This window comes from Lepidochelys kempii, chromosome 15 (assembly GCF_965140285.1).
Source record: "Lepidochelys kempii isolate rLepKem1 chromosome 15, rLepKem1.hap1, whole genome shotgun sequence".
NCBI classification, from domain to species: domain Eukaryota; kingdom Metazoa; phylum Chordata; order Testudines; family Cheloniidae; genus Lepidochelys; species Lepidochelys kempii.
The window spans coordinates 8733278-8747149 of NC_136394.1; the positions used below are offsets into that span (position 1 = coordinate 8733278).

Below are 13872 nucleotides of genomic sequence, written 5' to 3' on the forward strand. Positions count from 1 at the left end.
TCAGAATGCTTAACAAAAATGACGCCAGTTTGCCAAAATTTCATTTTGGAGAAAAACCAGGAACAGAGTTCCAAGGACATCAAAACATCCAAAACAGTTGGAACGAAACACTGATTTTTTTCTGTTTGGAAATAACTTTTTGTTTTGAATTTTTTTTTTTATTTTGTATTACATAAAAAAGGTGCACTGAAACATTTCAATCTTGTCAAAAGGAAATGTACTGATTTAACTCAAAATAATGATGCAGAGTGGCCTCCCTCTCATACAAAGAGGGTTACCGCCCCCTGGTGGGCACCACCAACCTCACCCCACCCCACCCTATTTGCGGCTCAGTTGTGGCTACACCAGGAAAGGAGGCAGACGTCCCTCCCAGGGAGCTGAGCCCTCAGCGGAGCCTGCGACAGGCAGCAGGGAGAAAAGGCAAACCACTGCCCCAGGAGATGGAAGACCCTGGGGAGAGACCAGAGGAAGGCCTGCCTGACTGTGAGATTGAGAGCCAGGTCCCAGCAGTGATGGAGTAGCGACAGCAGGAACTGCTAGGAAGTAGCCCAGGGAAAGAAGATTTTGGTCTGGTTGTGCTGCCGGGATGTGAGGCAGCTACCACATGTTTCCCTGCCAACCCAGTGGCGGGATTGCCTGCCACTGCTAGGGCCCTGAGCTGAGACCTGGTGGAGGAGGGTGGGCCCGGATCCCCTACCCCCAGCCCTGTGTGAGAGGCTAGCAGTGCACTAACCTTTAGGCCAGAAGGCCAGCAACATAGATAATTGTTGCTGTTTGTTCCATCGAGGAGGCTGAGAGCTATAAACCGTTAATTGCTCTGCCCATGCTGAGCAGGCCAGAGCTCTAGCCTATTGGTACTTGCCCCAGCCAGGAGGCAGCGGGCCACAGACTGCTGAAGTGCTTTGCCCACACCCAGAGGGTCAGAGCCCGAGACTGTGCTGTGCCCACTCTGCCAGGAGGCCAGGGCTACCAGCTGACTGCAGGAGTGGTTGACTTCTCCTTGTTGGAGACCTGAAATGATATCTGGGTGATTATGTGGCTATAAGATAGAACAGCCAATGGACACACTGACTGATGGATGCTGCCAAGAGGGCACCCGGACTCAGAGGGAGGATGGCGACAAATGGATTTTTCAAAAATTTTCTTTCATGGAGAATTTTGAAATTTACTGCCTCTCTTTCTTAACTGGAATGAAGAAATCTCAAAATCCCTCGCAAAATGGACTTTCCATCCTCCACAGAGCTTGAGCGGTTATTGTGAGACAATTTCTGACAGGGTCCTAGCAGGCTTTCCCCCATGTCCAGGTCCCCTCACCATGAGCGTACACACGTGGCCGGCCGTCTGAACAGGATAAGCAAAGAGGCGCTCCACGCACCTTGTTGGGCTGCAGGCAGCAGGAAACGCAGTACTCGTACACGCTGCAACAACCGTTGGGCAGGCAGCTCTCACAACTATAGAGCTTTGTGCTAGGCACATTGACGTTACAACAGCCGTTCACCAACACGTCCTTCCTTTCACAGACATAGCCTGAAAAACAGAGGAAAAAGGAGTAACTTATAGAATCCACTCTGCTGCGCCTCCCACTGGAGCAGGGACATGGAACGTAACGGGGCTCTCATAAGGAGCGCATGTACAAGATTAGGACCCTATCATTTGAGAACAGCCAAGTTTGAGGAATGCTGCTGTACACCAATGACTGATATGACCAGGTGGCCCAGCAGATGCTATTTGGAAATAATGAATCTTACGGCCAGTCTGTACTATAATAATTCTTTGTAGATAAATATATTGGACTAAAATAGATTCTAAGGACCAAAACTTACACTCTTCCTAATTTGCCGTAGTGCTTTTTTTTTTTTTTTTGGGGGGGGGGGTGTTATAGTAATTTCACCCAATACTTCTCCAGGTAGATCACTGCCCCTCTCAATCTGAAAACGAACACTGTCCCAGATACACACTGTTTAGCGATTGCAGTAATCCCCGGGTGCGATTGTCGCTTGATCCAACATACCCAAACTATCTTTAATCTTGCTAGTTTGGCTACCGGAGTAGCAAAGCCGTGGCAGTGTGAGCTGCACAAATCCAACTGAAATCCTGGGTAAGTACTTCTAAGGCTAGCCGGCACTGACGTTCACATTGCAGCAGCTTCATTGCTCCGGGTCCCATACTAGCAAATTAAAGCTATTTTAGGTATATCAGCTTGCGCTGCAATCATGCCCCATGATTACAGTCTAGATATACCCTGCGTACGAAACGGACTTGTCACTTAGGAGGAGGCTTAACTGAGTAGGTCCATTATGAACCTTTCTGAAGAAGTAGCATCGCCTCAGTGTTTTAGGGAATGTGTAAACTAGGAACTTTGGGGACTGGCATTCAAATCCTAGCTTGACTCACAAGTGACAGCGAGTTTAGTAGACCAGTGGTTCTCAACCGGGAGTCTGGGGCCCCCTGGGGGCCATGAGCTGGTTTCAGGGGGTCCGCCAATCAGGGCTAGCATTAGACTCGCTGGGGCCCAGGGCACAAAGCTGAAGCCACACTGCATGGGGCGGAAGCCCAGGGCCCTGGGTCCCACCACCCAGGGCTAAAACTGAAGGCTGAGCAAAGTAGCTTTGCAGGGGCCCCTATGGCATGGGGCCCCGGGCAATTGCCCTGCTTGCTGCCCCCTAACGCCGGCCCTGGCTTTTATATGCAGAAAAAAAAAAAAAACAGGTGGGCTGTGGAGTTTTTATAGCCTTTTGGGGGGGCCTCAGAAAGAAAAATGTTGAGAACCCTGCAGTAGATCTCAGTTTAGTCTCTACTTGCATACATCACAAAAGCTACTACACAATTTTTGCATGACTGATGACGACCTCTCGTCAAGAAAAGCCCAGTGCTGGAACAAGAGCAAGGTGCATTGCAAAGCTGTCTGTGGGGAAAGCTTGTACAAGACTCCTTGCTTAAAGTCGTCCTGGTTAACGTTGTTTCATTGTTACATTGCTGATCACTTAGGGAACATGCTCATTTAAAGTTGCACAATGCTCCCTTTTAACCTCGTTTGGCAGGCGTCCGCTTTGTGCACTGCTTGCAGGAAGAGCAGCCCGTTGGAGCTAGCTGGTGGGGGCTTAGAACCAGGGTGGGCTGGCAGCCCCCCTATCAGCTCCCTGCTCCCCTAAGTTCCCTGAGCGGCAGCCGCCCAGCAAGCTACCAATTGCCAGCAGTTCAGCTGTCCCTCCCCCCGCTGCCATGTGTGGCTCCTGCCCTCTGCCTTGGAGCTGCTCTCTGGAGTCTCCTGCTTGCTGGGGAGGGAGGGGGGCAGGAGGGAAGAAGACGGGGGCTAATGTCAGGGTGTCCCCCTCCCCCTTGCTTCTGAACCCACTTACCCCATCTCCATAGAGCAAAGTGGGACATGACAGGGCTTGGGACAGAGGGAGCTTGCTGATTAACTTAACAAGGCAGTGTACTCAAGAGTGAGTCAGAGAACTTAAAGGGGAACTGCGCTTGTAAGTATCTTAAAAACAGATTTGCAATAATAAAACAATGAGGTTAGTTGAGCATTTGAGCAAGTCGTGAATCATTTTCAGACAAGCCAAAAGAAAGAAAGATGATGTTTGTAGTGTACCTTTAAAAGAAAAACTGCATGTATTTTACCTCTAACGGATGCCATTATGAAATATGCCCTCTGCATTCCTATTAGGGGCAGACCAGTTAGATACATTCAAACAACTTTAAAATGACCATTTGATAAGGATGGGTGGCCAGTGATCTTAGGGTTTTGTTGCAATAAAACATGAAAAGGAACTAGGGTGGAAATGTCGCCTACACTTAAGCCATCTCACATTATGAACCAGTTAGATCTCAGAGGCTAAGGAGGGATGAGTCCATTTAAGTGCTACAGAAGGTGAATCCTGCAGAAAGCATTCTACTCACTTCCCCAAGTCAACACTGAACCAAAATTCCAAGCATGGTGTTTTTAAAAATACGTAAAAGTGCAATGACTGGAGTTTTTACTGTCCTGGCTAAATTCAAATTTCAAGTAGCAATCCCTCCACTTTAGTGCATTCCCACTAGAGTAAATTATTTTGTTATGGGAAATGTCTCAAATGCTACTTCCCTATAATAGAACATGGTCTCCAGATGAAGTGAAGGGTGATCAGGAATGTATGCAACTACCTCTGGCGTGCTGTTAAGATAGTTGCTGCATTCACCCCAGAAGTACCTACAGCCATTACTGAACATCCCGTGCTTCAATTCAAGGGGGTGTCCTATTGCAAGGAAGCTGAACATAGCCATTATATGAACAACATACCCGCATATCTCAGTGTCTGTACTTTGACCCGTTAACCTTTTAACCCCAATAGGGGATATTGCAGATTATGTATTTCTTACGCCATCCGATCCTAAACTGAACTTCACACCCCTTGATAATCTGTATGTTATTCCCTGATAACCAGAAACTTCTATGCTAAAACTCTGTACCTTTTTTTTTTTTAACATCTTAATAAAATTCTTAAATCTGAGTCAACATTTCTACAACAGAAGAATTTACTCTAGTGGGAATGCATGAGAGTGGAGGGAATTGCTACTTGAGGGTCCCAGCAAAGATCAGAGGGTACACACAGTGCTGAGCATTATGGTTTGCAGGAAAGGCTCTTATCAGTGGCCTTACCCAGCTCATCCGTAATGAATAGCTTCCCCTGGACAGAATTTCTGCACTGGTTACTCAGCTGACTGCTATTTCCCAGGCTGAACTGCACCTTCCACATGATGGGCTCATGTTCCTGTACCTGGAGAAGATTCCGATCATGTACTGTCCTCTCTTCCTGCAACAAACCACAGCAATGCAAGTTAACACACAGTTCCCTTCTCTTACTCAACTCTGCGCTCCATTCCCTCAGCTAAACTCTAATTCAGGGGTCTCAAACACACGGCCTGCAGCGTTATTTTCTGCTGCCTGCCAGCTCCCCGAGACCCCCGCGCCCCCTCCAGCATTTACCTAGAGCGGCTCTGGCCCAGTGCACACCGGGGGCAGGGCAGGGAAGGGGTTGGAATGGGGGCAGGGAAGGGGTGGGAAGAGGCAGGGCAGGGGTGGGGGCAGGGCCAGGGCAGTGGGGGGTTGGTCAGCGGTGCGGCCCTTGGGCCAATGTACTAGTCCTCATGTGGCCCTCATGGTCATTTGAGTTTGAGACCCCTGCTCTAATTGTTGCAATTCCCAAGACAGAAGGAAACTGCAAGAAACTAACATAGTATGAGATATCACACCGACAGTCAAAAACAGTGGTTTACCACATATTGCATGTAACATTAAACCAGCACCATAAAAATTAAGGGGGCTGTAGATATTAAGTGCAGAACTATTTAACACAATGTTCCTCAGACATTATTTCAGGCCATAAAAGTAGCATTCCCTTCTCTAAGTAATCTACATTACAAGTTGTTTCACCCTCTTCCTAGTAACACAAAGAATGCTCTCTCCTTTCCATCCCCCATCAGCCATCTTTACAAAGCAGGGACACTAAGAACAATAAAATGTGTACTTCTGTAGTACCTTTCATCCAAGGATCCCAAAGTACTTGGTCAGTGTTCACTTTGAAGTAAGCCTTGCTACCCACTTCTGGAGAGATTTATTAAATATTGTGCTCCCAGTTTAAAGATGGGAGAAACTGAGACATAGAGCACTGAAAGCCTACATTTTCCAGAAGTATCCGATGAAGTGAGCTGTAGCTCACAAAAGCTTATGCTCAAATAAATTTGTTACTCTCTAAGATGCCACAAGAACTCTTTTTCTTTTCACTAACTCTGGATAACTTGAAACACCTAAGGTCTAATTTTCATTGGTGCAGCCCTTCCAGGACTTCAGTTTAGGTCAAAAAGAGCTGCAGTTTCTCGGCACCTCTGAAAATCAGGTCCTGCAGATGCTCGGCACCCAAAATCACTGACCACTTGTAAAAATTTGGCTTAGCTTAACTGATTTACTCAAGTCATATAGGGAGTGCGGCAGCCAGGGCAGAAACCAAGAATCCGGACACCTGGCCCCCATGTTCTAGTCACTAAAACACACTCCCTTGCAAGATCTACTATTGCTCCAGACAGGTCAGACAAACAAAGCTGCTTTTTCTACCTCACCTCAAATAAAGATGTTGTGATATATGATAGAGGCAGTTCAAGACCAGCCAGGCGAGGTCCATTTGAGGATGGACAGATACTCAAAACATTTCAAGATTGCCTTTGGAAACCCATCTTACACATGCACCTTTAAAGCAGCTCTGCAGACCAAAAGAATAGGGTTTTATGTGGGTGCTGCTTAAGAAAATACAACAGGCGTCAAGAAATTTAGGCCTCATGTTGGACTTATCCTAAGATTGTAACAATTCTAGAGCAAGTCTCACCAGCAGGAATCTGTATTTTTCTTTAAACAAAGACCTAATTTCAGGGATATTTTTAAACAAAGCTCTTTTACAAGGGGGGAAAATGTCCTGACCTTTAATAAAAGAAGGTTAGTTCATTTAAGAAAATAATGAATTTACATATGTAGAGATTTTCATGGTCACCTAAGGGAGTTAAGTATTCAGCTCCCATTAGTTTTCACCATTTATGATATCTGCTCTCTTTCAGCAGCTCACTGAGGTCCCAATCCTTCAACCAGATTTACAAATACAGGCCCTTATGCCTGCATGGCTCCTAATGTAGAATTAGGGCCTTTGCTTGGAGCAGTTAGTTTTACTTTTTGGCCCTTATGCACAATGCTGTTATCCTGCTTGGAATGGCATTTCACAACATACATTACAAGAGAATACTTTGATCCCATAAAACTTTCCAGTTGCCCTTTAGATCCCACGAACACGTTGCTATAAGGTATTAGTGATGTTAAACGTTCACTTGTCACAAAGTTTCAGGTTCAGGCTCCTAACTTACTAACAGTACCCCTTAAATCTTACTGAAGATGTTGGTGGAACAAAAGGAACCCATGATAAGATTTTGAGATCCATCATTAACACAAGTTTTAAAAAAAAATCTTAGTATTTCAGCATATTATTTTTAGGTCACTCTGCTAACCACCACAAATAATTTACAACCTGCAAGAGAAATCATTTTTAAAATCTCTTACGATGTGCTGCAAGTTTACACAGGGTAAACTTACCCTTACTTAGGGCAGGGTGGGGGGATGTTCTCTATCTCAAGGAGCTTACAGACAAGGGGCCCAAACCTGCAGCCATCACCAGATGCAATACTTATTTCAAATTTGTAGTCATACGATGGGAGCGCTTCCAGCAGTAATAAGCACCATATTTGACATTAAGTGTTTTTGTAGGGCTGGGCCTTGACTTACAGAGAAATGGGGCAGTGAGGGGGGAAAAGACAAAGAAGAAAAGCAATACTGACCTGTTTGAAGGTACTGGTAAGGAAATAGATGAGGGAGAGTCCAAATACAATACCCAGGACCCAACGCTTCCTCAGCAGCCTGCGCCACACCATTGACAGAAAGTGCACCATTCCCATATACACCTTCACTGAGACTGCTCTGTTGGGTTTTTCCCCTTGTTGCACTACCTGCATCAGGTTCTGATTCTCCCTGGATTTTTCTCATTTATCCTTCAGCCACTGCACTTGCTCCATTAGGCGGGGAATGTAAAGAATTCCTAGAGGTAAACTAATGTTTCCAGGAGTGCATCAATCAGCTGCACACTGAACCAGCCGGAGAAGTCTCTGGAGGAGTTGGAAGAACACTAAAAAAAAAACCCCCCCAAAAAAAAACCCTTTGAACATAAAAGCTATCGCTTAAAATCCTCACCAGGAGTTTGGGACTAAACACAGAGAGAAAAGCCGCAGCTTTCCCTGCGTGAGCAAATGTTTAAACCGAGCTGTTTAGGGGGGGACACACTTCAGGAGGGAACACACTTAAAAAGCAAAGGGAAGTCTCAGCTGCAGCCAGGTCCATCTAACTATCTTTACGCACAGATTTAGCGTGAAGTAGAGGCACTCATAGACTATCAGGGTTGGAAGGGACCTCAGGAGGTCATCTAGTCCAACCCCCTGCTCAAAGCAGGGCCAATCCCCAATTTTTTTTTTGCCCCAGATCCCTAAATGGCCCCCTCAAGGATTGAACTCACAACCCTGGCTTTAGCAGGCCAATGCTCAAACCACTGAGCTATCCCTCCCCACTCTAACAAAAGACACTAGTTTCGAGAGGGAACCTTCGCCAAGCCAGCATGCCCTCCAGTCTCGGTCCAGTCCGCTCCTGCCTGGCCAGCCCCATTCCCCCCAGGGCATGCTCCTAAAACAAGGGTGGCGTATGGGGACCCCAGGAGCTTCCTGGGCCTGTCTACATAGAATCATAGACTCTCAGGGTTGGAGGGGACCTCAGGAGGTCATCTCGTCCAACCCCCTGCTCAAAGCAGGACCCATCCTCAATTTTTGCCCCCGATCCCTAAATGGCCCCCTCAAGGCTTGAACTCCTGGCTTTAGCAGGCCAATGCTCAAACCACCGAGCTGTCCCTCCCCCCATATCCAACGGGGGGGGGGGGGGGGAAATACCCTCGCCTCCTTTCTCAGAAAAGGATCAACCAAAAAAAACCCAAACGGAGTCCCTGATTCCGAAGCGCCGAATCGGAAGCTACAGCGCCGCTAACCCGCCCCCTCCCTGCTCCTGTCACCTGCACCAAAGGAACCGAAACCCACCCGCAACGCGCTCCCGATCCGGATCCGGATCCCGATCCCGCTCCCGCTCCGGCGCAGGACCCGCGGCGCCCGTCGCCCCAGCCTGATAGGCCGCGGGAGAAGAGGGAGGGAGGAAGTTACTTTGTGTCCCTCCTGGAAGCGGGGGGGGGGATCGGAAGTCACCAGTCACGTGGGTGGCTTTGTTTCTCCCCGTTGGCTTGGCAGGGTTTGGGCGATGGAGCTTGTGATTGCTGGATTGTGAGGGTAGGTGAAGGGGCTCGGTGCTCGGTGCTGTCTGTCCTCCTGTCTAGCGTGGTGTGTTTTTCGAGAGTGAAATCCTGCATTTTAAAAGGGTGGGATGGTGACTCTGTGGTATCCGTGTTTATTGTGCTGCTGCGTTCAAAGAAGGGGGAGACTCCTCTCCTCTCCTTCCCTACCCAACCCCCCCCCCACCCCCCCGCAATTGTTTAGCCACCTCCTTCATCACAAGTTTCATTTGTCAAATCTCGTAATAGCTGGGGAAGCCTGAGCGCAGCCAGAGAAAATAGTCGGTCATCAGATCAAACACTCTGCAGCCTTACCCTTGTTAGGTTAGCTTCAAATTGCAGCGTATTGTGAGGCATCGGGACAGGCCTGCCCTGTTGTGTGTGTGCATAATAAACAGACAAGAAGGTTTGCATGTCTGCTTTTTATTCTGTGTTTGTACAGCACCTAGCACAATGGTGCCTTAGTCCTTGACTGGGGCTTCTAGTTAGTACTGAAATACAAATAATAAAAATAAAAACAATTTATTTTGCAAATATGACCCCTTAGAGCATGCTGTTCTTATACCTAATTAGTATGGTACTCTTTGCCTGGGATGTGAACATTGGAATACTGTGCAATCTTTGACTATCCAAAGTCCTCTGTTAGCAAGAAGTATGTAGCCTGGTTTGTTTTTTCCTGGTATAAATGCTAGTGTGCATATGGCACAGCAGGTGCAAAATTACCATATGTCACAACAGGATGTGGAACTGCCAAATCCAGACACAACTCAATCATTCAGTGTTTAAGTTAGGTATCTTTTGAGATGGTATCTACCCCAATGGTATCTGGCCTTCGGTTTGTAGTACTGGGTACAAGGCCAAAGATCAGCTGTCCTATTGGATCCCGAGTTAGTCTTGGTTCCTAACACTTTGCGGTTCTCTTTACTGCCCCCACTATGGCTGATGCCTAAAAGGACGTCCCTCTGCAAAGGACCATGCTTGGCTTTGGTAGGGGAAAACATTTGCAAAGACAAATTGATGGATAGTCACCCTATAGCACAAGCTAATGGTGCCCCAACAGACTGAGCTCAGGGCTGGGAGAGGGGTCAGGAACTCCTGAGTTCTCACACTGACTTCTGCTCTCATCCTGCGATCAGACCTGCATGGGCAGATCTCTGCTATAACGTGGAGCCCTGTGGCTGTGCATAGGCACAGGAATCTGCTTGCATGGATCAGACTGAGGCCTTGGGCAAGTCACTTAACCACTCTCTGTCTCACTCCATTTGTAAAAGGGGGGTAATATTGTGTATGTAGCTTGCAGGGGTGTTGTGAGAATGGGTTAACATTTACACAGCATCGGGGGGGAGAAAAGGTAAATTATTGTTAAAATGCTAAGTACTGTCACCATGATTGCAGCTTCAATTTTATTTGCGGGGAGGGGGCGGGGTATCTTTTATAATATATTCTGAACCCTAAAACACAACCTTGGATTCAAAAATGTATATAAACAAAGGGCTGCCATGAGTTACAAAGAAGATGTTTGTAATCAGAACAGTCCTTGTGGTTTAGAGAGTCACCAAAGCTCCTGAATGGAATTACTTTCTTGAAGCTCACGAGTCTGTCAGCCCATCTGTGTACTCTCTGTATAATGTAGTTTCAGCCATATTAGTAGGCAATTTGTGGTTTTCCCAACTCTCTCTCTCTCTAATTATGAAAATATTCAGTAAAAGAATGTCAGATGGAATGGCTGTTTGAAATGCTGAGATCCTCTTCTTGCTATTGACTCTTATCCAGCCCTTCATCCTTCTGAGGTATAGGACAAAGACATGCACAGTAAACTGTAATCTTCAGGATCAGTCTTTACAAACCAAGGTCCTCTCTGGGTTTTGTAGATATCAAAATCCTTTGGTACTCTTTAATAGTACAGGCATCTGCTTGTGTATTCTAGCCAAAATATTCTTCTCTCCTCATTGGTTTGTCACTTAGCTCCACCTTTGAGCTGGCTGCATTTCAGCCTTGAGATGTATATGGGGGGGGGGGAATATGTGTATCTTTATGTGTATATATATAATCTTGTGAAATGCTTTGGGAGGAAAGGTTCTATGTAAAGTATTTATTTTGACCCTGCTCCTGCATCTTACAATATGCAGATGGACTCCTTTGCCTGCACCTAGCCCCACTGACTTCCCTGTATGTGCATCCGTCGGCTCACGTGTTGTAAGTTGGAGGACCAGGATTTTTTAATGTAATGGATAAAGTCTGTATTTGATACAATTTGCATGGCCTTTTGCTTTTTGGCCAAAGAAATGTTTATTCTGTTTCCATGTGTGGCCTTAGGAATAAAGAATGAGGGATGAGGAATATGGCAACAAAGGCAAAATGAGCAGAAAAAATTTTGAAGTTAAATCTTTTTTTTTCTTCTATAGCTTCCCACGAAGTATAGGCTACACGTCAAACAAGCTTAGGATACTTGAGGGAGAGTTGGGAAATATCACCAGAATAAAGGTATGTCTTTACTAGGGTGGATTGAGTTAAATCAAAGTGATTTAAGTCAACAAGCAGAATGATTATTTAAGAAAAATAGTTTCATGGACTCCAACTTGCTGCCTGAAAGAGAATAAAAAATAAATAAAACCTCATCCCAATTCTGTGAAAGGCTATTATAGCCAAGAGTCTAAGGTTATTATAATCTCTGTGCTTATTCTTCTCCTACGCCAGACCCTAGTTTATTAAATAACTTGACAGTGCCCAAAAGATTATCTGATCTTTCATATATGCACATATTTAAGGGAAGCCTGGAAAGTTTGCTAGTGTGAATTATGTGATTTACCAGGGATGCACTATGTAGCAAAAAATAAAACTGTGTTGTCCTGATATGACTGCATTTTTCATAAAATATTACTTTTTTCCCCCCTCTCCTGTTGTGCTTTACATTGCCCTGAAAACTCCTTCAGAAGAAGAGGAGGAAAAGATCTTATTCCTAGACAGAAAACAGCCAATTTGTATGTCACAACTAGGGTTACTGTCGGTTGTCCTGGAGTCCCTTCTCAGGTCATCTCATCGTAGGATTCTAAAGTCCCTGTGACTTTCAACTTTGTTACTGGTGCTATAGAATGTGATCTGGCTCCTTCCTGCCCCGACTGGAGAGCTGTTTCTGTGCGCTACCGAATGTCAGCGGAATACCTTTCAAGAGTTGTTTTTTGCTAGTGTGCCAAAAAAACTGATACACTGCTGAACCACTGTTCAGAGAAGCAGGTGATTTTTGCTAACCATGTCACTGGGTGAATGGGTGTCACAGCTCTCTGACCCTCTGGGCCTTTGTTACTAGTCCCGCTGGGGATTGCTGATCTGCAACGTTAATGTTGAGTGTGCTGTGTTTCAAGGTGTTAAGGAAAATGCAGAGACGGCACAGCAGCAACACTGATAGCCTTCCTCCGGAAAGGTAAGTCTTCTTTCCTCTCATGTTTCTTCCACATTCCTCTCCAATAGGCAATATTCTGATTAATTTGTTTGGTGTATCTCATACCTTTTTAGAAGGTAAAAGCTTCAGGGTTAACGGAAGATATTCCTTCTTTATCTATAACATGGCAAAGCTTGCTGATACATTGGGAGGTAGTTGATGTTTCATAGAAAAGTGAAACCATTTGTCATGACCCAGTGCAGAATATCAGATCAGATGACCCCGTGGGCCAATCCACTATTGCAAATCCTACGCCATGGTTCCTACAGTTTGTTTATTAAAGAGACATGGTCAACATAGTTTAGGCCCAACATTTAGTTTTGTATACATACAGTTAAACATTTTTCAAATTCGGCCTAGCTCAAACTCCTGATAACCAAATTTCAGATAAGCCAGAGTTATGTCCATCAAGATTTTACTGACTGAGGCTCTACTTTTGTGGAAGTTCTAAACTCCATAAAAGAACTTTAGGCTATTGTCCTGTGGGGATCCTAAGTGCTGAAGATTTGGAAGTAAACTCTGCAGGATTGATTTCAGAGTAACAGCCGTGTTAGTCTGTATTCGCAAAAAGAAAAGGAGTACTTGTGGCACCTTAGAGACTAACCAATTTATTTGAGCATGAGCTTTCGTGAGCTACAGCTCACTTCATCGGATGCATACCGTGAAAACTGCAGCAGACTTTATATACACACAGAGATCATAAAACAATACCTCCTCCCACCCCACTGTCCTGCTGGTAATAGCTTATCTAAAGTGATCATCAAGTTGGGCCATTTCCAGAACAAATCCAGGTTCTCTCACCCTCCACCCCCCCACACACAAACTCACTCTCCTGCTGGTAATAGCCCATCCAAAGTGACAACTCTTTACACAACGTGCATGATAATCAAGGTGGGCCATTTCCTGCACAAATCCAGGTTCTCTCACCCCCCTCCAAAAAACCCACACACAAACTCACTCTCCTGCTGGTAATAGCTCATCCAAAGTGACCACTCTCCCTACAATGTGCATGATAATCAAGGTGGGCCATTTCCAGCACAAATCCAGGTTTTCTCACCCCCCCCACCCCCATACACACACGTGTATTATCATGCACATTGTAGGGAGAGTGGTAATCAAGGTGGGCCATTTCCAGCACAAATCCAGGTTTTCTCACCCCCCCACCCCCATACACAGTGTGTATATGGGGGTGGGGGGGGTGAGAAAACCTGGATTTGTGCTGGAAATGGCCCACCTTGATTACCACTCTCCCTACAATGTGCATGATAATCATGCACATTGTAGGGAGAGTGGTCACTTTGGATGAGCTATTACCAGCAGGATAGTGAGTTTGTGTGTGGGTATTTTGGAGGGGGGTGAGGGGGTGAGAGAACCTGGATTTGTGCAGGAAATGGCCCACCTTGATTATCATGCACGTTGTGTAGAGAGTTGTCACTTTGGATGGGCTATTACCAGCAGGAGAGTGAGTTTGTGTGTGGGGGGGTGGAGGGTGAGAGAACCTGGATTTGTGCTGGAAATGGCCCAACTTGATGA

The 13872-nt window shown here is 45.9% G+C and overlaps 2 protein-coding genes across 8 annotated transcripts in view; one reads left to right on the forward strand and one right to left on the reverse strand.

Moving 5' to 3' along the window:
* The window catches only part of SPRING1 (SREBF pathway regulator in golgi 1), a 37883-nt gene extending 29095 nt beyond the window's left edge, over nucleotides 1-8788 (reverse strand). For 2 of the 3 annotated variants that reach the window (XR_012155106.2, XM_073313262.2), the window contains exons 1-4: nucleotides 8656-8779; nucleotides 7360-7703; nucleotides 4646-4799; nucleotides 1376-1527 (exon numbers count right to left, since the gene is read on the reverse strand). Coding sequence is in view for 2 of the 3 variants with exons in the window: in XM_073313262.2 (XP_073169363.1) it covers nucleotides 1376-1527; nucleotides 4646-4799; nucleotides 7360-7533 (480 nt within the window). In the remaining variant the exon portion in view is untranslated. Of the gene's footprint in view, nucleotides 1-1314; nucleotides 1528-4645; nucleotides 4800-7359; nucleotides 7704-8655 lie in introns of all 3 variants that reach the window. The other variant, XM_073313263.1, reaches the window with a different exon arrangement.
* The window catches only part of RNFT2 (ring finger protein, transmembrane 2), a 40811-nt gene continuing 35624 nt past the window's right edge, over nucleotides 8686-13872 (forward strand). For 2 of the 5 annotated variants that reach the window (XM_073313257.2, XM_073313258.2), the window contains exons 1-3: nucleotides 8686-8898; nucleotides 11306-11384; nucleotides 11834-12321. In XM_073313257.2, coding sequence (XP_073169358.1) covers nucleotides 12239-12321 — 83 coding nt within the window. In that variant the 5' untranslated portion in view covers nucleotides 8686-8898; nucleotides 11306-11384; nucleotides 11834-12238. The remainder of the gene's footprint in view (nucleotides 8899-11305; nucleotides 11385-11833; nucleotides 12322-13872) is intronic. The other 3 variants (XM_073313260.2, XM_073313261.2, XM_073313259.2) reach the window with 3 other exon arrangements.